Source organism: Falco punctatus (genome assembly GCF_963210335.1).
Source record: "Falco punctatus genome assembly, chromosome: 5".
NCBI lineage: Eukaryota > Metazoa > Chordata > Aves > Falconiformes > Falconidae > Falco > Falco punctatus.
In genome coordinates, this window is record NC_137584.1 from 17,192,438 (window position 1) to 17,212,524 (window position 20,087).

Here is a 20,087-nt window from a genome sequence, read left to right on the forward strand (position 1 = left end):
GGCTGTTTAGCCTGGAGAAGAGAATACTTCAGAGGGGAACTTTTTCAGTGTGTATCAATAGCTGAAGGGAAGATGCAAAAGTTCCAGGTACTTTTCAGTGGTGTGCAGTGGCAACAGGCACAAACCGAAACACAGGAGCCTCACTATGAATACGAAGGAAAACCTTTTATTTTTTTTTTTTACTGTGAAGGGTGGCTGGGCACTGGCTCAGGTTGCCCAGAGATCTTATGGAGTCCCCTCCTTGGAGACACTCGGAAGTTGCCTGACTGTAATCCTGGGCCCCTGTATCTAGGTGGCTCTGCTTGAGCAGGGGGGGTTGGACCAGATGACCTCTGGAGATCCCTTCCCACCTCAGCAATTCTGTGATTCTGTAACTCAAAACACAGCCATGAAAGCTGGGAAAGCATATCTGCGTTGCCTGACGTAGGAAGATTTGTAAGTTTCTAAATCCTGTGAAAATTCAGGTTTGCCTCATGAGAGTCTAGCATCCATGAGGCCATCACCTCACATTGGACTGAAGCCAGTTAGAAGTGCACAGGGTAGATCTGGAAACTCTTGTTTACATACTAGTGATGTCAGAAAAGCCCAACTGAAGTAGTCTTTTGTTAACTTGATCAAAGACACACACACTTCCAGACCTTTCAGGTACTCTCAGTCAAAAAGGAAGCACAAGACTGGGAAGGGGAGAGTCACAAGGGCTAGTGGAAGTTTGGAGGGGGAGCAGTTTGTCCCATGCTTTAGTCCCCCTCCATCTTGCCTACTGACAATGCAGACTTCTAAGTGGCTTCAGTACCTGTCAGGAGAAAGTTTAATAACTTTTTAAGGCAAATAACGTCCTGAGTTGTATCAGAAACGGTGTGGCCAGCAGGACAGGGGCAGTGATTGTCCCCCTGTACTCAGCACTGGTGAGGCCGCACCTTGAATCCTGTGTTCAGTTTTGGGCCCCTCGCTACAGGAAAGATGTTGAGGTGCTGGAGCGTGTCCAGAGAAAAGCTGTGAAGCTGGTGAAGGGGCTGGAGCGCACAGGTCTTATGGGGAGCAGCTGAGGGAACTGGGGTTGTGTAGCCAGGAAGAAAGGGGGTTGAGGGGAAGGAAACCTTATCGCTCTCTACAGCTACCTGAAAGGAGGCTGTAGGCAGGTGGGCCGGTCTCCTCCCAAATAAGAAGCAACGGGACAAGAGGAAACGTCCTCAAGTTACACAAGAGGAGGTTTAGATTGGACATTAGGAAAAGTTTCTTCACTGAAAAGGTGGTCAATCATTGGAAAAGGCTGCCGAGGGAGGTGGTGGATTCTCCATCCCTGGAGGTATTTAAAATGAGTGTAGATGTGGGGCTTGGCAACATGGTTCAGTGGTGGACTTGGCAGTCCTCAGTTAATGGTTGGATTCAGTGATTTTAAGTCTTTTCCAATGTAAATGATTCTGTGATTCTTTTTAAATACATGTGTACAAATAGATACCCTTTCCCCACTTGCCTTTGAGAATTATCTTACTAGTGTTCTCAATGCATCTTGAGAAATTCCTTCGTTTCATTGCAATGCTTACTGCACTTGCAACACGTTTCCCTCTTTTGTTCATCTTTTATCTGTCCCCTCTGCACCCCCATAGCACAAATCTTTGTATAATTACATTGGAGCTATTTAAAAAAAAAAACAACTTTCTAGTTATTAAACCTGCCTGATGTAAGTATTTTACTACAGAATATTGCTTTGTAAGCTTGTGTTTCATTGATGCTTGCTGCTTTCCAGATGATTTTCCCAGGTATATTAAGGTATTTTATAAAAAAGAAACTTGTCCTCCTAATGCTTTTAGTAATCATTAAGATAACTGTTTAATTCTAAATTAAAGAAGGTGTATCCTATCTGAGTTTTTAGGTGTGTTCTCGAGAGGTTTTAAGAATTTAGAACAGTGGCATTCAAGATATCTCTGCTAGTGGATGCTTTAAATAAACTAATCTAGAACAGGCAGCGTAAACATCTAGTAAAAAATTTTGACATGGTCCTGTTCTCTTGCATATAATTTTCCTTTACGCTTTTAAGTCAAAGAAACTTGTATATGTTACAGATTGCTGTTGCTGTGTTACTTTTCTCCATGCTTGCTTTCTGGGCCTTGAAACTGCATATTTCTCAGACTCATACCTGTCACTTTTCACCTATGATTAAATTATAATTAACTCATTATAAGCATTGCCATTTTCTTTGCTGTCTATGATGCTGTTGCAAATGCAGCTTTCTCATAGTACAGCTACTATGAAGAAGCTCACAGGTACCATATTAGGAGTTCTTTGCAGGGTAATAAAATCAATTATTTGTTATTATCCATTGCTTATAGAGCTTTAGGGAATAAAACCCTCAAAACTATTCACCTTGAATATATTTTGGGGTTGTTTTTGTAAATTCTGTTGAATGTTCTACATACCATCAATATTTTATATATATAATGATTACTTACTGCGTTTCTTTAATGAAGAATCTTTTTGTGCAGGAGTGAATTTGATTTCTTATTTTATGTAACCTTTAAATAATTCAGAAGCATTTGAATGGAAACTAACAACAAGACGTTTCTTCACTTTTTGTGCTACTCTTACTGAAAGTTAGCTATTGCAATTACAATCTGACTTAATTCTGGCAGGTCACATGTACAAAAAAGCATCAAGCTGTGATGATGCGATCCTCTTTAAAAGACTGATAGATGGATTTGAAAGCCTCATCTCTTCCTTCTCCCACTGAGATCATTTGGCTTCAGTTTCAGCTGGGAAGAATGAGTTGAGTAAAACCTGTGGGCTGTCACCTCTGTCTTCTCAGCACTGGTGACAGTCCAGGTTTTTTCAAAGACAACAGTAGATGTCATATGACTGCAGACAACAGAGGTGTGTTCAGTGCACAGTCTGTATTATAATGTTTAATTTTAAGGTTTCTGAAGATGACAGATGCCATGCCATTGATGACTCTCTCTTTTAATATTTTTCAGAAATTGAAAAATTTCAGGGTTCTGAAGGCAAGAAGGAAGATGAAGAAAAGAAATATCTTGATGTTATCAGCAACAAAAATATAAAGCTGTCAGAAAGAGTTCTGATCCCTGTCAAACAATATCCAAAGGTACTGTAAATGTAGTCTAACTCTTGTTTAATCTTACTTAACAGCGAAACAAAAGTCATACACAACCATTTTTATTGACTCTTAGCATTCAGACTTCACCATATAAAAAACCCACCAACAAAACACACAAAACCCCAACAGCTAGAAATGATGCTCCTATTTGAATGTACCTGTTATTAGCTTAGCTATTGTACGTTTTAACTTCTGTCTCATGGCCTTTCAGAACAGCTATTGAAGTGAATGAGAATTTTTTTTTTTTAACTTTACGTAGGTTTTGTAGCTGGTTCTTAAACAAATTGTTTAGATGTTTTCATATAGTTTCTTTTTTCACATGTACTATCTTTTTGAAAATAAAAGAACAGTTAACAAAAAAGTATTTTAGTAGAATAAAGAGAAAATGTTTCAGTAACTCTGAAAAATCAATTTAAGTGTCTTGTAGCTTCCTCATACTGGAGTTGGGGGATTTTCTCTGGTGTAATACATTTTAAATGATAAAGTAGCAGGATTACTGCAAGCTATGACTCTGAGAATATGTATTTCTGTTTATAAAGTTCAAATGTCTTTCCACCACTTACTTTCTTCATTTTAGGTCTTGTTCTCCTTGCTGCTACGTGCTATGATTAAAAAAAGCTTTTTTTTATTCTTGCAAGAGAGCCCCAAATTCAGCTATTTGTCTAAAGTTTTAGTTTTTATTTTACATAGAAGAAGGGGATATTGTTTTGGGGTTTTTTTGGTGTACAATGTTGTATTTTACGTAAGCAGTTGTTACAATAGTATTCAAAGTGAAATGGTAAACATCTCCATTTATCTCTAGCATATCTTTTTCTTGATGATTTATTATTATGTGCTATTTGATTCACCAAATCAGTGATCACACTTTCAGCTTTTTGCTTTATATTTTCATCAGTGCCAGCAGTAAATTACAATGGGTAAAAAGCCTATAAAACAATACCAAAGGTGTAAAAAAGGAGATTCAGTGATTCCAGCTGACATTTACCTCTTGGCTAGTGAATATATAATTGTGATAATGTAATCATCCAAATGGTAAAGACCTTGGAAATGCACACAGTGCTATAAGGAAATATTTTCTTGCTGCATAGCCTGAGGTGCTTTGAGTAGATTTGATGTATTCTGTGCTATAGGTGACTTGAAGTTCTTAATAAGAATGTAATAGTACTCTAACGTTATGAATAATTATCACATTGCTTTTATAATACTAGTTGATGAAGATTGTAGAATGAAAGATAAACTATTTAGAAGATAAATGCAATAATCTTTCCAATATAGTGCCTGAATATGATTAAATTAACCTTCATTTATTTTAATGAGCTTGTTATATGAATGAGTGCTAAAAGATATAAAGCATTTATACAGATTTTTAGCAGTGAAAAAAAATCAGTATAGTATAGATTAAATACTTATTCAGTAATGCAAAATACACTCTTGGAAAGCTTCTGTAGTTGATTTGCTAGCAATATTTCATGGTTGGCATGGAATTATCCCCAGGACTGCAAGTTTCCTCCTAACATCTAGTAACCATCCTTCAAGCATTGTATTTGCCATTTCTATCAAACTGCTGATTGCTGTGCTCTATTGTCTTCTCTTTTCTTGATGAATTGTATGCATTAGGATAATCAAAATCAACACACAGTGGTTGCTTCAGATTGCTTTATAAATAACCAAAAAAAGTAGAAATTGGGTAAAAAAATCCATTAATTTTATGTATTTAGTAGAATTTGGTAAAAGAGCAGTTGATCAGACCTGTACTTACGAGCAGTTTAAAGAATTACTGTATGATTTCACCTGAGAAGCATTTATATTTGAAAGAATATTGCTTGAAAGTATTCATTCATTTTTTCCCTAAAAAGCTTTTTTGGTCAGTGCTGGGTGAGCAGGGTTGTATAAAATCTGAAGAAGGTGTCCAGGAGTGTAAAATTTCAGAAGAATATTCTGACTAGTTAAAAAAAAAAAAAAAATTCAAAAAAATCATGGTTTGTAGACTGTCTATTTAGTAATGAGATCAATCCATTAAAGACATTTGCTCTTATTTATACTATGTGTAGATATACAAGTTGCTCCAAGGGAACCCTTGGCCTAAACATTTATTATGGGCTGTAGGCTAAACTGCACAGAGGGTAGGTCCCTTCAGTGATAGCTGTAGAGTCAGAAGCAGCATTTTAAGGTTTGAGCAAACGTTGGCACAAAAGGCTTTTAGTGGCTAAATAGCTCCTGAAGTTGCAGAATAAGCATTATAAAATCGTGTCTACTCGAGTGTCTACAGTCTGAATTCTGAAATTGCTGGTGCAGACAACAGGAAAATAAAATCAAAGGCTGTGATTAGCAATAGCTATCTCATGTTACCACCTCTGTTGCAAAGATAAAGGCCTCTCTCTTCTTCTGTAAAATAAATATCTAAGGAGATAAGGATGTTTCTTGATAGTTCAGCAGTGATCTTTTCAGAGATTAATTATTTTAAATCTCAGCAGCCCAAATAAAAACTGTGTAATTTACACAGATTTCTTTATGCAGCAGATCTTTTTAATGACCTCAAAATTTCTTCTGAAACAGTGATGCAGTGTCTTGTGCTTGTTGACCCTTGTTCCTGTACCATAGTGCCATTTTTTTACTTTCATGACATGTGAATTCCAGTTAATGCAGACTAACAAAAATACTCAGAAGAATATTTGTTACAGACTTTTCCATTTTCCAGCTTTTGTAGTTCATAGAACCATTTAGGTTGGGAAAGACCTTTGAGATCATCAAGTCCAACCATTAACTGAGGACTGCCAAGTCCACCACTGAACCATGTTGCCAAGCCCCACATCTACACTCGTTTTAAATACCTCCAGGGATGGAGAACCACCACCTCCCTCGGCAGCCTTTTCCAATGATTGACCACCTTTTCAGTGAAGAAACTTTTCCTAATGTCCAATCTAAACCTCCTCTTGTGTAACTTGAGGCCGTTTCCTCTTGTCCCGTTGCTTCTCATTTGGGAGAAGAGACCGGCCCACCTGCCTACAGCCTCCTTTCAGGTAGCTGTAGAGAGCGATAAGGTTTCCTTCCCCTCAACCCCCTTTCTTCCTGGCTACACAACCCCAGTTCCCTCAGCTGCTTCTCATCGGACTTTTTCTCTAGACCCTTCACCAGCTTCACAGCTTTTCTCTGGACACGCTCCAGCACCTCAATGTCTTTCCTGTAGCGAGGGGCCCAAAACTGAACACAGGATTTGAGGTGCAGCCTCATCAGTGCTGAGTACAGGGGGATGATCGCTTCCTTAGTCTCACTGGCCACACTGTTTCTGGTACAAGCCAGGGTGCTCTTGGCCTTCTTGCCCACCTGGGCCACTGCTGGCTCATGTTCAGCTGGCTGTCAACGAACGTTCTCAGGTCCTTTTCCTCCAGGTACCTTTCCAGCCACTTTTCCCCAAACATTGCATGGTGGTTTTGTGTTGTTCAGTTTCAAACTTGCGAGAAAGTACCCAGGGCTTGTTCGTAAAGATGTTGCCATTTTTCTGTTGAATGTTGTATTTCAAATATATCAGATATGAGAGAGGAGTGGGTTATTAAAAAAAAAAAAAAAGGAAAAAGAAAAAAGCAAACAGAAATCTGAAATTATCTTATTGCTGAAAAGCAAAAGCCACAATTTGGAGGCTTAAATACCAAAATTTCTCATTTGGATGCCAATACCTAGCTGTCAGAGAGTAATGTTACTGTAAGGGCTTAGGGTAAAAACACCCAAACAAGTGTAATTTACACCTTCAGTTATTGTCATGAAAATTTTTCTGGAAAACTTGAGATTTTTAGTAAGCATTTTCTCTTCAGATGAATTACAAAGAAGAGTTACTTTGGTTTGAGTTTTGAGCTTTGGTTTGGTTTTGACCTCTTCAACTCCCAAAATCACTGTTGTATGTTCAAGATGAAGGAACCCAAGTCAGTTTAAATAGGTTTCATGTTTTCTTTCCAGTTACTCTTCCTGGTAATTAAATTCTTATTTGGTAAAATCTTGGTTTGGTATTTCTTTTCCTCCTGATCTATCAACAGGTAAATTAGTCTAAATCTAATGGACTTGAAATAATAAGGAAAAATTTAAAGTCAGACTGTTGAGTTATTTAATTGTATGACAGTTCACATAAATAATTTCCAGTTTTATTAAATTTCAGTTACATTGAAATTGCATATTGTGGAAGAAAACCAATCAGCAATTAATTAAAGAAGAAATTTTCCAAGTGACTTAGTAACTAAAGACTCAGAGGTTAAGTGAAGTTGGACTTGATGACACTTGGAAATAATGAACTCTTCTTTTTTCAGTGAGGAACAGAAATCAAAAGAATGTCTTCTGAATAAAAGGCAGTGTTTAATAGTACTCTAATTATATGATTATTGGTTAAAGTCAGTTTTGTCCATAAATTAAAGAGGATAGAATATTTATTATATGAATATGATTATGTAAGTGTAATACTAAATGAAATTAATTACAATTTGCTCTGATGCTAGAGTGAGTCATAGGAAGTTTTAAAACAAAATCTCAGTTTAAGTATGGAATTATATTTGAATTTTCCCTCTACTGGTTTGTTAGATAATGAAAACTATTGAAATATAAGGTACTAGAAGCATGTCCTGCTAACTACCAGGATATGGTGACAAAGATGACAAGCAGGTTGAGTCTTCTGAATGACTTCCATGTTGTAGAGTTGCAAACTGTGAGGCTCTGAGGCTTCTGAGGATGCATTCTAATGAAGTTTCTTCCTTGAGCAAGGGCTCAGCTGATGGGCAATAATGGTCTTGTCCAGAAATAAGGTCTGGCTCAGCTTCCTAACTCCTGCTGGCTTCCTCCTGCATATTTAACTACCATATTTGGGGAAAATAAAAAAAGAGATGTAATCCATCCCCTTACCCTTTGAAAGGCTGGCACTCTGCTTTAGGGTATGTGTTTCTATGGAAGAGATTTAAGGTCATGTTGATGAATACTGTAATTTAAGTTAAATTCCATGTTCTTGATATTCTTTGTTTTGCCTGTCTCATGACAGTTCTTTGAGTAGTGAATGACTTGACTGAATTTACCTTTCTCATTCTGATTTTTTAAACTTGAGTTATATATAACGTCAGGTTGGAGACACTGTTCTTTAAATTTATTTGTTCAGCTAAAATCTTGTATTTTAATCTCAGTGATACATTAAAATAGAATTCACAGGTGATTTCAACAACAAAGTACTGTATTTCTTTTGTATACATTACACCTCAGAGTGACTCCACTAAAAACTTTCTTAGAGGGCATTTGAAACAAATTTTGGGTAAAATAACTATTTGCAGGACAAGAACTTGTTTCGTACCTTTCCTCTTTCTAATAAATATAGCAAAAGTCAATGGGGTTATTTTCTTTGTTTTAAATAGTCCTCTATGGAATTACAAATAATTCCAATGAGTTTGAACACAAAGACTGTATTAATGAAAGTCCTGTCCAGGTACAAGTAGTAAGACAGCTATCAGCACTTGATCAGTCATTTCTCAATTATATCAAGTATGTAATTAATTAAGTAGGTAAAATTCATTGGTGCTCAGTAACTTGAAACATTACCTTTTCACATGTATATAAAATGTATCCTTCCCTTAAAAAGTTAAGAGGCTGTCTATATTAGTATTGCAGAAATTTCTTAGGACAAGAAGATATATATCAACTGAGTTGAGACTTGTTTCTGAAATTTCCCCCATTAACCATTATCCTGGTTAATTACTGTATTTTGTAGTGTGTCAATTCTATGTTAAAAATATACAAGCAAAAAAAAAAAAAAAAAAGTGAAGTAATTTAGAAGACTCCTAGCTGTGACAGATCAATGACTATTATTCTCCCCAGGAATGAAAAGAAGAAATTACTTTCTTGGTATACTTTTCAGTAGATTTCATACAGTGAAACAAGATGTTTCTGTTCAGTATATTTGGAATGTTAATACAGGTGTATGAACGTAAAAGAAAAAATACAATTGATTGTAAGGGAAAGATGTCAAATACTGGTGAAGATATGGTAAGAGAATTGAAAGAAAACGGGCTTTTGTTGTTTTGTATGCTCATCTTTTTTGTGATAACTTGTTTAAGAAAGGAGCATGTTAAGCTGGCTTTGCAAATTTGTTCCTTTGGTACAGTTCCAGAATTTAAGGCTTGTTTAAAATCTTAGCTTTCTCTAGCACATAATAAAAAAAGTTTTTGTTTGCAAGCTTTTCCAGTGCACAGTGTAAGTGAAAATGAGGTTGACTTTGGTAAAATTCTGTCCCTTTTGTGCTTGCCTTCAGCTTAGCTGGATTTCGGCTATTAAGGGATGGCTTATTTTGTTCATTACTTTGGCTTGCTATAACTGTGGATACCCAAAATAGCTGACAAGTCAGAAAAAGAAACTGTATGTATTTATTAAAAAAAAAAAAAAAAACAACCACACTTTAATATTGCAGTGCATCTTTTACTACTTTAAAGACTCAAATAAAACTAAAAAATATGTCACAGTGCTGAATAATATTTGTTTATATTGGTTTTATATGTCATAAACCCATGACTTCAAGCAAATGACTCATACAAACTCACTGGTGCTAAAGAATCCCTTCTGAAGGGTAAGCTTTCTGTTGCTCTGTCTTTAACATCTAGCTTAGGCAACAAATATGGTGATTTTTCTTTTAATTTAGCATTCTCCTTCTTTTATGTTTTGCTTCTCTCAAACCTGACAGTTGCAATTCTGTTTTCAAAGCACTTGTTGTCATATTAATCGTCTCCCGATGATTTGTGTGTTTAGTTCCCTTTTAAGTAAGAGAGGAAGAAAAAGAGATACAGTGATACATCCATTAGATGGATGGACATGAAAATATGAAATTTCTAAGGAAAATGAGACCTGGGCTGTCAGCTCAGTGAATAGCTGGGACTTCAAACTGTGATTTATATTGCTGTAATGACATAAGGACCTTGTTGATGCATAAGGCAAAAGGAAAATTTGATCTGTCACTCAATCCTGGAGATATTTCAGGAGATTGCAAAAAACCTCTAATATTTTTAATAAAAAAACCCAGAGCTAAGTGTCTAACTGCAGAATAGGACTTTTTACCTGCCCTACCAGCATATTTTTTTCTCACGTGTAAGACAACAAAATCCTTTATACTCTGAAAGGTACTAGAATTTAGACTCCTGACAAACCAAAGATTACGCTTGTTCTGTTTTTCAACTGAATGCTTTAAAAAGAAGCCTGTACAATGAAAGGCAGAAAATTATTAATTTAGATAAAATGTACTGCAGAGAAATTGATGCCGTGAAGAGTTCTTTAAATAAAGAATACTTTCTCGTAGATCTTGAAAGATTTCTAACCCTACCAGGTCTTGATGAAGTGACTGAACATACCTCTTGGTAACAAAATAATGCTTTTTATTTTATAAATCTAGGGAAAGGATTCAAACTTCCTTTTTAAGGCCATTTTAATTTTCATGTTCAAGTGTAATTGTCGCCTATAATCTCTGAACGACACAACACCAAGAATAATAGGGGTAAAAAATTATGTTCTGTGTTTAATCTGGAATTTAATAGTACTTGATGCTTTACTTAAATTCTTGATTTCTGGAGTCACTGGTATACAGAAAATTATTACAGAAAATTTACATCAAGTGATTAGTACATAAGGTTCAGAAAAATCTCTTGGAAAGGTAAGTAAATAAAAATAATTCAGTGATGAAAGACCAAGCCCTAATTATTCCAAAAGGTGTCTTTGAGCTTTATACTATTTCTTTTTTGCTTTATACCAAATTTCCTATTAATCTATATTTTCCATTTTCATTAATTTTATTTCAAATGCAATAACAGAAATATTTCAAAATTCAAATTACAGTTCTTCAGTATTGATTTCTTTGCTACAAATAAATAGCTGTTTGTTACCAAGGCATTTGCTTTAATTCACTTCTCTATGAAATGTCCAAGTGAAATCAAGTGTGTGAACACCTGAATAGAAAAAAAAGTGTAAAGGCAGTTATCTTCATTTTTTCCCTCTCTGTATCTTCCTGTATCCCAACTGAAGACAAAAGGCAAACTCTCTCAAACCTCAAAACCCCATTCTACCTCTCTGAAACTTTCGTATGAGTGATCTAATTCTGCTGTTCAGTGCAGGTTTTCAGTATTTCCAACTGCACACAAACAATAAAATACATATGAATCTTGTGTCCTGCAACACAAGATTCCTTGTTGTTGATGACAACAGGTATTTGGAAAATTCGGACAAGTACTTTACTGTACTTCCAGTAAAATACATGAATAAAACATCACACAGATTTTTCTTTTCTGACTTATGTAGGACCTGACCTTTCATCCATCTCTACTTAGCTTTTCCATCAGGAGATGAACCCGGACTCCAGCATTTCCAGGGCCTATGCAAATCTTGCAGAATTCTCAATTGAATACAGAAAGTAACTTGATTTTAATAAGTCCCTATTTTTGTTAATTATTTATTTGTTTTCATAACACTGCTCTTAAAATCAGCTCCCGCTACATTAGTTAATCTCTTTGTTATGCTTAGAAATTTTGTTCTGTGCAGACCTCTTTAGAAGTTGCTTTATAAAACTGTTCCTGACTGTAGAGAATAACATGTATTCCAGATAACATTGTAGAGATTTGCTTCCCTCTTTCATTTAACCATCCATGGCTATATAAATCTTTAGCAATATAATTAAACCAGCTGCAACATTATTAAAAACAAATGGCACAAAAAAATATTCCCAACATTAAAGGACTTTTTTTTTTTTTTTTCCCTTTTAACTCTGTAATTTTTGAAAGATTTTTTGCAGGGTGTCTTTTCTTCATTTATATGTGCATATATATAGTTATACCTCTAGCTTTTACTGTTTTCTTCCTTGAACTCATCCTTAAAATTACAAACAGGGGCACTACATTGCTATTTTGTTATTTACAAGGACTTATCTGTGCTGTTATGGTGGAGCACAGTAATGCCTTGCGTATTTCAAGGTAGGCTTTTAGACTAGTTATAAATTAACATTTCCTATCACAGAGCACTCAAAGGACAAAACTAAGTTGGAGACACCTGTTATACTTAGCATGCTCAGTAAGTAAATTGGTCTTGCTCCAAGGAGTTGACAGGCTGGAAAACATAACATAACTAGGAAATGAAGTAAAAAGATCAGCAGAAGAGAAACGTTAGCTGCTAGCAACAGCGTGGAAAACAGACAAATCCTAGTCACTTCCTAGTGAGAATGTTGGTTGTGTCACTCCTTTTCTATGCCACCAAAACTCTTGCATTCCTCTCTATTCTTATTACTTCTATTGGGGGGGGGGGGGGGGGAAGGATCAAAAATGTAATTCATGATACCACTTTAATAAAATAAGTTTGAGGGCAGGCAGGAATTCAGTCTGCATTAACAGACAATTCTTAAGTGGAACATGACTTCATGTACAAAGGTTGTGCGTGATTGATTGCAGAGTTGCACTCCACCTAAACCGAAAGATATTTGGGGTTTTGTTTGCAATTACAGCAGCATTGTTTCTGCCTTGCTGTTTGTATTAATTGAGGATTTTTGGACCAAAATCTGTCTTAGTGCAAGTTCAGCATTTTCAGTGTACTTAGCTTTTGGAAACTGAGGGGAGTTCAGCAAGCAAGTCTGTTGGGCGTTTATGATAAGAGAATCTAGCTCACTTCCACTTACCTGTATTGATGCTTAAGGACTAAAAAGGGTAGTGAATACTGAAAATTAAGTTTTGTCTCTAAATACACAGTGAATCAGATTGAGTAAAAGTTTCAAACTGGACATATGCTTCATGAGAAATATAAAGGGGACCATTAGTTAGGGTGAGATTTATCAAAGTACCTTTGACCTCAGTAGGAGCAGAAGTAAGCCAATGATCAAAAAGCTTGTTCACTTTGTGATCGGTTTTGCATGAGTTGCTATTTCCTTTTTTCCTGCTAGCTTTTAAGAGGATGAGTTACCAGTTATGTTAGCATTTATAACAGCAACATCTTAAAATTGCAGGCAGTAGAAAAAAATACTTTAAACTGGTTCTTTTACACAATTTTTTAAAATATATATATAGCAAGTTTAAAAATACACAGAAGTCTGTTATTTCGTAGACAATAAGAAAGAAATGTATCTTGTGGAAGACAGTTTGTATAATATGGCAATTTACATAAGAACAGAATGCATGAAATATATATTATGCTATATCTTGATGAAAGAGAAAGATGCTTTTCCTGTAAGTGTAAACTAAAATATTTATTGCAAGAAATTTAGAACAGCTGGAAAGTCTTTTTGTTGTGGGTAGGCAGATAAGCTGCTTGCTCGCTCGCTCCCCCACAATGGGATGAGGGAGAGAATTGGAGGGGTAAAAGAGCAAAAACTTGCAGGTTGAGATGAGGACAGTTTAATAAAGCTTAATAAAGCAAAAACTGCACGTGCAAGCAAATACAGCATTCATTTGCACAAAGCAAAATAAGGAATTCATTCACTACTTCCCACTGGCAGGCAGGTGTTCAGCCATCCCCAGGACAGCAGGGCTCTGTCATGCGTAACTGTAATTTGGGAAGACAAACACCATCACTCTGAACATCCCCCCCTTGCTGCTCCTCCTTTCCTCCAGCTTTTATTGCTCAGCATAACATCATATGGTCTGGGATATCCCTTTGATCAGGTGGGGTCAGCTGTCCCAGCTGTGTCCCCTTCCAGCTTCTTGCTCATCCCCAGCCTATTCTCTGGCAGGGCAGGGTGAGAAACAGAGATGGCCTTTAAGCTGTGCAAGCAATAGCTAGAACATTGGTGTGTTATCAACACTGTTTTGCTCACAAATCCAAAACACAATACCGTACCATCTGCTATGAAGAAAATTAACTCCAGCCAGCCAGATCCAATATAATTTGAAAAGCTGCTACCATACAGGATATGATAATCACTTTTTTTTTTAGTTGTGGTACTTTCTGGCATTATCATTGTTAGTAATAGTAGTAATGTATTTTAATAAGAAAATCTAGTACAGTATGAATATCGTATGCTATTTTTTTCCTTTATAGATGATCTGTCTACTTGGGTGTTACCAGAGAATTAAAGAGTAGTAAACTGATAACTTTAAGTGAAATAGTAGGGTTTAAAGAGTGTCTTAGAAACTTGCATATGTTGCTATTAAAATAAAGAATTACTTCCTTTCAAACTTGAAAAAAGATTTAATATTTAGAGGACACCCCCACACACACACAACGGGCACTTTAGAAATACCGCAACAGATAGTTGCTCGTAATTTTTTCATATGCCTCTGCTGTTCTAGTCTAAACTGATTAAATATGTTGTAAGTGCAGAATCGGCATGAACTAATCAATTTTGAAATCCAATGTATTGTTTGGTCTTATACAGACACTTCTGAAGAATGTTTCTGCCTCTTGAAGCTGAAAATGAAATCTGTTACGTGCCTTTTCAAGATTTTTTCCCTCTCTTCAGTTGGGTTACAAGGTCACTTCAAATTAGTCATTAATGTAATTTATAATAACTCTCACCTAAAGTTAAGTAAAAATTTTGAAAATTCCTTATAAAATATTAAAACAAGAGCTAATGTTCTGCATCTATCCCTTTGGAATAGACCTAATGATTAGGCAGGACATAATACATCATGGAATAATTCAGGTTTCAACAGTACCTAAATACACAACCAGTTTCTTGAACGCTGGAACTGAAGAAGCTATTTCTACACATCTATGTCTTGTGGTTAGCTGTGAGCTGCATTTGACATTTTATCGATGACAGTGTGGTAACAGAAGTTTTCTCATCTGTGAATCTTCAGACCTGTTATGGGTTTATGACAACCTTTGCCTTAATTTGAACATGTCCTATCCAGCTCCATGCTTTCTCCAAACTTAAAAGATCTTACTTGTTTTTGAAATAGCCTCCTCTCTCAAACTGAGTTGAAGTCAACCTGTGAGGTCAGTTGTTACTAGGGAAAAAGACTGCACAAGATGCATGATCATCTTGCCTTAGATCCCTATGAAAGGCTTGGAAAACACATGACCTGAAAACTTGTGGGTGATTTATCTCCTCACGCAGGGCACAGAGAAAGCCTAGGCCAAATACAGTGACAGAGGCATACGAACAGCCTTCCCCAGAGCCAGTGAGCCCCAAGCAGTGTGAACGTGCCTCTGTCTGGACTAGTTTAGTGACAAGGATTTCCTTCCTCAAGATTGTCATTTGAATGGTTTTGTAGCTCCATTGCAACTTACCATGGATTTTGGTGGCTTCTGCCCTATTTCTCAAACTTCCCGCATATCAGATCTTTAAAACATAATTATGTGTTGCTATGTAGAGGACAATGGTCATGAAAAATATTAGATTCAAAACACTCTCTTGCTGAGTTGCAGCTATTCAGCCTAGAGTGTGTTTGACCTCAGCATGCTTCTTTCCTGTTTTATTTTTACTCACCTTAAGCAAACAAAATAAACAGTTGATGCTTTCATATGATGAGCACGCAAAGGATCTGTGCTAATTTTGGAGAACACTGTATCATGAATATATTTTTCAGGGGTTTATTAGAATATATATTTTCTTGTACTAAAACTTACTAAAGATGTGTCTTCCATTTTCAGCCTTTATAGCCCAGTAGCAGCATCAGTATATAAATATTCTCAAGAATTCAAAGAATCAATTGCAAGCCTGCTGATAGATTTAGTTTTTCAATTATTAGTAGAACCAAAGGTTTATTCAGAAACTATTGTGTTTTCATGGTTTGGGATTGAAAGTCAGAAGGAAAATACTACAGACTGAGCGGAAACCATGCCCTGCATCTTATTTCAAGAAAGGCAGCAATGCACAGTGCTGTCACTCACGCATTCTTAAAAAAAGGATGGGGAGAGGCAATTCTTCCATCACTTTTCCTAGATATGAAATCACAGTTTTGTTCCAATAGGATAGATTTGGAACGGGTGTTGAATATAGCAAAGATATGTTTGCATCTACCTTCTGAGATCATAGTCGTGTTATTTGGGTAAGGAGTAAGTAGCACTAAGGTAAATACTATCACACCTGAATTATTCTACTGCAGGAAGTGTACACCATGGCATACATAGCATGATTGCACACCATTTGCTTACTAATCACTGGTTTCCAAGCTGATAGACCATCTAGTGTCTGATGAGAGAAACTGTTTATTGTTTGTCAACTCAGCAACAGAGAATTACATTTTCTCCAGATGGTTATTTTTAACTGAGGAAAAATCACTGGAGCAATGCTTAATGAAATATTAAAAAAGAAATTATACAGGGTATAGAGAATAATTCAATAATGATAATAATGAACCTTAGGAATTAGAGAAATATAGTTTTAATTTTGAATAAGCTATTTCTCTGTCATTTAATGAGAAACAAACTGGTCGGTTGCAGAGAGCTGGAAAAAAATTCTTTCTGAAAGAGAACAATTTGTTACTGCTTTACCAATATGGGATTATTTCTGTCTTTTTTTTTATTTTCTTTTTTCTATCTTTGATATGCTAGCAATGTTGTTTCAGATTGGATAAAAGAGATCCCTGCTTTAGCCTACTCTGTATCATCTTGCTTTAAATACTGGATTGAGTTAAATTGGCCCTTGAAAGAAAGAGCAATTTTTTTGCCTAAGCTGTAAAACTTTAGCTCAATTTCTTACATAAGTACTAGATACTGCAAATGCAGAGCTTTATATATAAATAACAAGCAGATATAATATAAGGTTACATTTTATGTCATATCCCAGCATGGTGCAAGACAGTGCTTTTTTGTTTTGCTAGTTTTCAGATCTGAGACTCTGCATTCCCAAGTGTTTCCAGTGAATTTGTCCTGTTGCTTTTACAGGTATCAGAATGCACAACAAATTTTTGCTGGATAAGTGTCTTCACATGTGAAACTTGTAACACTGATGTATGGTGACTACATTGCCAAAACTTAATTTGATTTCTAGTGCTTATAAAACTATTCTTACTCATAATAGTATTAAGGCTTTTTTCTCGGAAACCTCACTTCTTTCCCAGCAATTCCTAATATATCTGAGCGTGAAGATACTGAAGGTGATGAGTATGTACAATAGCTCTTGTATCCAAAATTTGCAAAATACACATTTTAAAATTCAGGCATATCTATCACAGTTTGGATGGGTTTTATGTTAATGCATTGTCTTACTTCAGTCACAAGTTGCTTGTGATTTACAGTGTGTCACAGACTAGGGTGTTAGAAAATTTTAAACTGAAATTTCAGCCATTTTAGGAAAATGTCACTAATGAAGCCATTAACAACAGTGTTGTGCACTGCCATAAGAGTAGCTAACTGATGTAGAATAGAGTTATAAACCACAGAAATGAGGGGTTCATCATGTAAGTGCTGACACTAACAGAATTCTGAAGGCATGAGTGGTGTCACTGTAATTAGCTTAGCACTAGTCCAGATCACATTTTAGTATTCTTTCAGCCTCTCCAAGAAGAGATGGTTTATTTCTTTCAAGCATAATTACATTTGTCAGATTTTTTGAGATTGCAAAAATCATACTAGCATAAAAAGGCAACATGAGTTTCAAAGCACTTAACATCATGTTGTTCGTAGTATCATTAGAGGAAAGAGATGATAGAGGGGAAAAAAAGTGGAAAACAGAGCTTTCTACTTTTCAGGCAATTTCTCTGTTTTCTGCCCCCCTTTTCCGAAGTATTTCATTTCATAATAGAGTATAGGATAATGGGAACAGAAAATATGTTCTCCCATGGATATACCTGAAAGATGAGATATAGGGAAGAGGGAATCTCTACAAATCCTGTCATGATTGTTCTCTTGGTAGAGAGAGGAAATTCTGTTTTTGTCATGGGAGCTGGTTAGCAGAACATGCCGTGTCTCTGCAAGGATGTGCTTTGGTAGGCTTAGGCTCAAGCTCACAGACCAAGTACCTGGAGTCAGTTGTATCTGCAAGAGCAGAGCTAGGTGCACATCAGTGCTCCACAGTGCTGGATTTGTCTGCTTAGTAAGCAAGTTGACTCAATCTGCTCTAGAGTGAGAGTGCAAAGATTTTCTTCACATTCAATATAAGATATACATAGGCTAGGAAAGGAATGATGGAGCAATTGATATGTCCATCGGCTGCCAATACAAAATGATTACCTACATGCCTGTGTCCAGTTTTAACTCTCCAGATACAAGAAAGACATGGACAAACTGGAGTGAGTTCAGTTGAGGGCCACCAAGATCATCAGGGGCTAGAGCACTTCCCTGTGTGGAGAGGCAAAGCGAGCTGGGCTGAACAAGTCAGGAGAAGAAGTGTCTCCAAAGGACCTAAGAACAGCCTCCCTAGCGTACATGGAGACAGACAAAGGAGAGGGACAGAAGGAGACCCTTCACAGTGGTGCATGGTGGGGGATAAGAGACAGTGGGCATGCAAGGAATGTTCAGACTGGATAAAAGGAGAAACTTCATGAGCATGACGACAGTGAAGCTGTGGACCAGATGGCGCAGAGAAGTTGTACAGATAGAAAACATTCAAATAGTATTTGATTGCAGGCCATTAAAACACACCAGTTATCTTTAAATTAGCTTGATAGGTTTTTTTGGTATTTTTGTCTTTTTTTCTGCCCCCCAACAGGTAATGTGGTTGCAATAGCTCAGAGTTCAGTAGGGCTTCGCAGCTGCAGACTCCAATTTCTGAGTGGGCTGAGTAATTCAAGTAAGCTTCAGTGCTTTCGTATTTTCATTGTTAACGGTAAGTAATTAGTAAATCTAAAGGTAATTTAGGTATGGTCAAAAGTGCCCGTAGCTGTTTCATACTTAAAAATACTCTGTCCAAGATAATGTTGCTAGGGTTTTAGTCTATACAAAGGCCCAGCATATGATCCAAAGGAATTTAGGAAATAAAAATAAATCTTTGTTTTCTCCTGGTATCAAAAAGTAGTATTCAGAGTTGAGACAGGAACTAATAAAGTGATACCAGTATAAGAGCCTTATTATGTAAGCAGTTGCAAAGACTTGGTTAGGTTCGTATAACAACTGGCAAGAGAAAACTGCCAAACAAATCACTTTTCATAGCAGATAGTCAGCGCAATGAAGAAACAAGGCTATTTTTAAATAATATATGACTTTTTTATTTGCATTTCTGATGTATTAGGAGTGCTGTAATCTCAAAATGCCTATTTAGTCAGCAAGAAAATGAATGCTGATAACATAAGGCATCTATGCATGTGAGCTTTCTACTGCAAATGGGATCATAAGGGATGAATTAACTGGTACCACAGGGGAAGATAGTTATGTTCTGGAGAAGAAGATTCAGAAGTCCTTTTGGAGATAACAGTTTGACTTTGAATTGGTCACTTAACAAAGTGATCAATCATTAAAGTACTTTGGAAACTAAAAATCCTGTGAATTCATTGCTCTTTTTATGCTTGTCAAGTTTGTCTAAAGGTAATGCTGGAACAACAGTGAGACAAACCCCTTCAGTCAGAGAGGGAAGGAAAAAAGAGAAGGATTTCCCCTGAAAAGGAATCCATCCCAGCTATGTCCCCTGCATTCCCCCAAACCCCACAGACAGTATGATGTGCAGTTTTAGAGGGAGGCATTCAGTAAAAGAGTGTTTGAGTTTTGTGGGTTTTGGTGGTATTTTTTCTTGGGGTTTTTTTTGTGTTTTGTTTTTTGTTTGTTTTTTGTGTTTTTTTTGTTTTTTTTTTTTTTTTTTTTTTTACTGAGAGCACTTATGTTGGTTGTAGATGATTTGGATTGCAATGCTACTTCATCCTTATAAGACTAGAAGCTTGCTTAGAGAAAAACAGGGTCTTCCAGGTTGATTAATTTAATCCTAAATGTTCACATGTAAATAGGTTTCATAAAGGCACTGTTTTGTCTTTTTGGCTAGAAAGCAACCTCAACTCTGAAGTTAATGAAATAAAACCACCTAAGACATGGTAGTTACTGTGCTCTTGGAAGTACTACCTAAATATAGAACCTGATCAGAAACGTTAAAATAATTGGAAAAGCCTTTCCAGTTCAGTTGTTCGTC

General features: G+C 36.2%; 1 protein-coding gene across 16 annotated transcripts in view; it reads left to right on the forward strand.

Annotated features, from left to right (window-relative positions):
- KHDRBS2 (KH RNA binding domain containing, signal transduction associated 2) overlaps positions 1–20,087 on the forward strand; it is a 402,639-nt gene that overhangs the window by 88,969 nt on the left and 293,583 nt on the right. For all 16 annotated transcript variants that reach the window (XR_013928537.1, XR_013928538.1, XR_013928539.1 and 13 more), the window contains exon 2: positions 2,970–3,097. Coding sequence is in view for 1 of the 16 variants with exons in the window: in XM_080389900.1 (XP_080246026.1) it covers positions 2,970–3,097 (128 nt within the window). In the remaining 15 variants the exon portion in view is untranslated. The remainder of the gene's footprint in view (positions 1–2,969; positions 3,098–20,087) is intronic.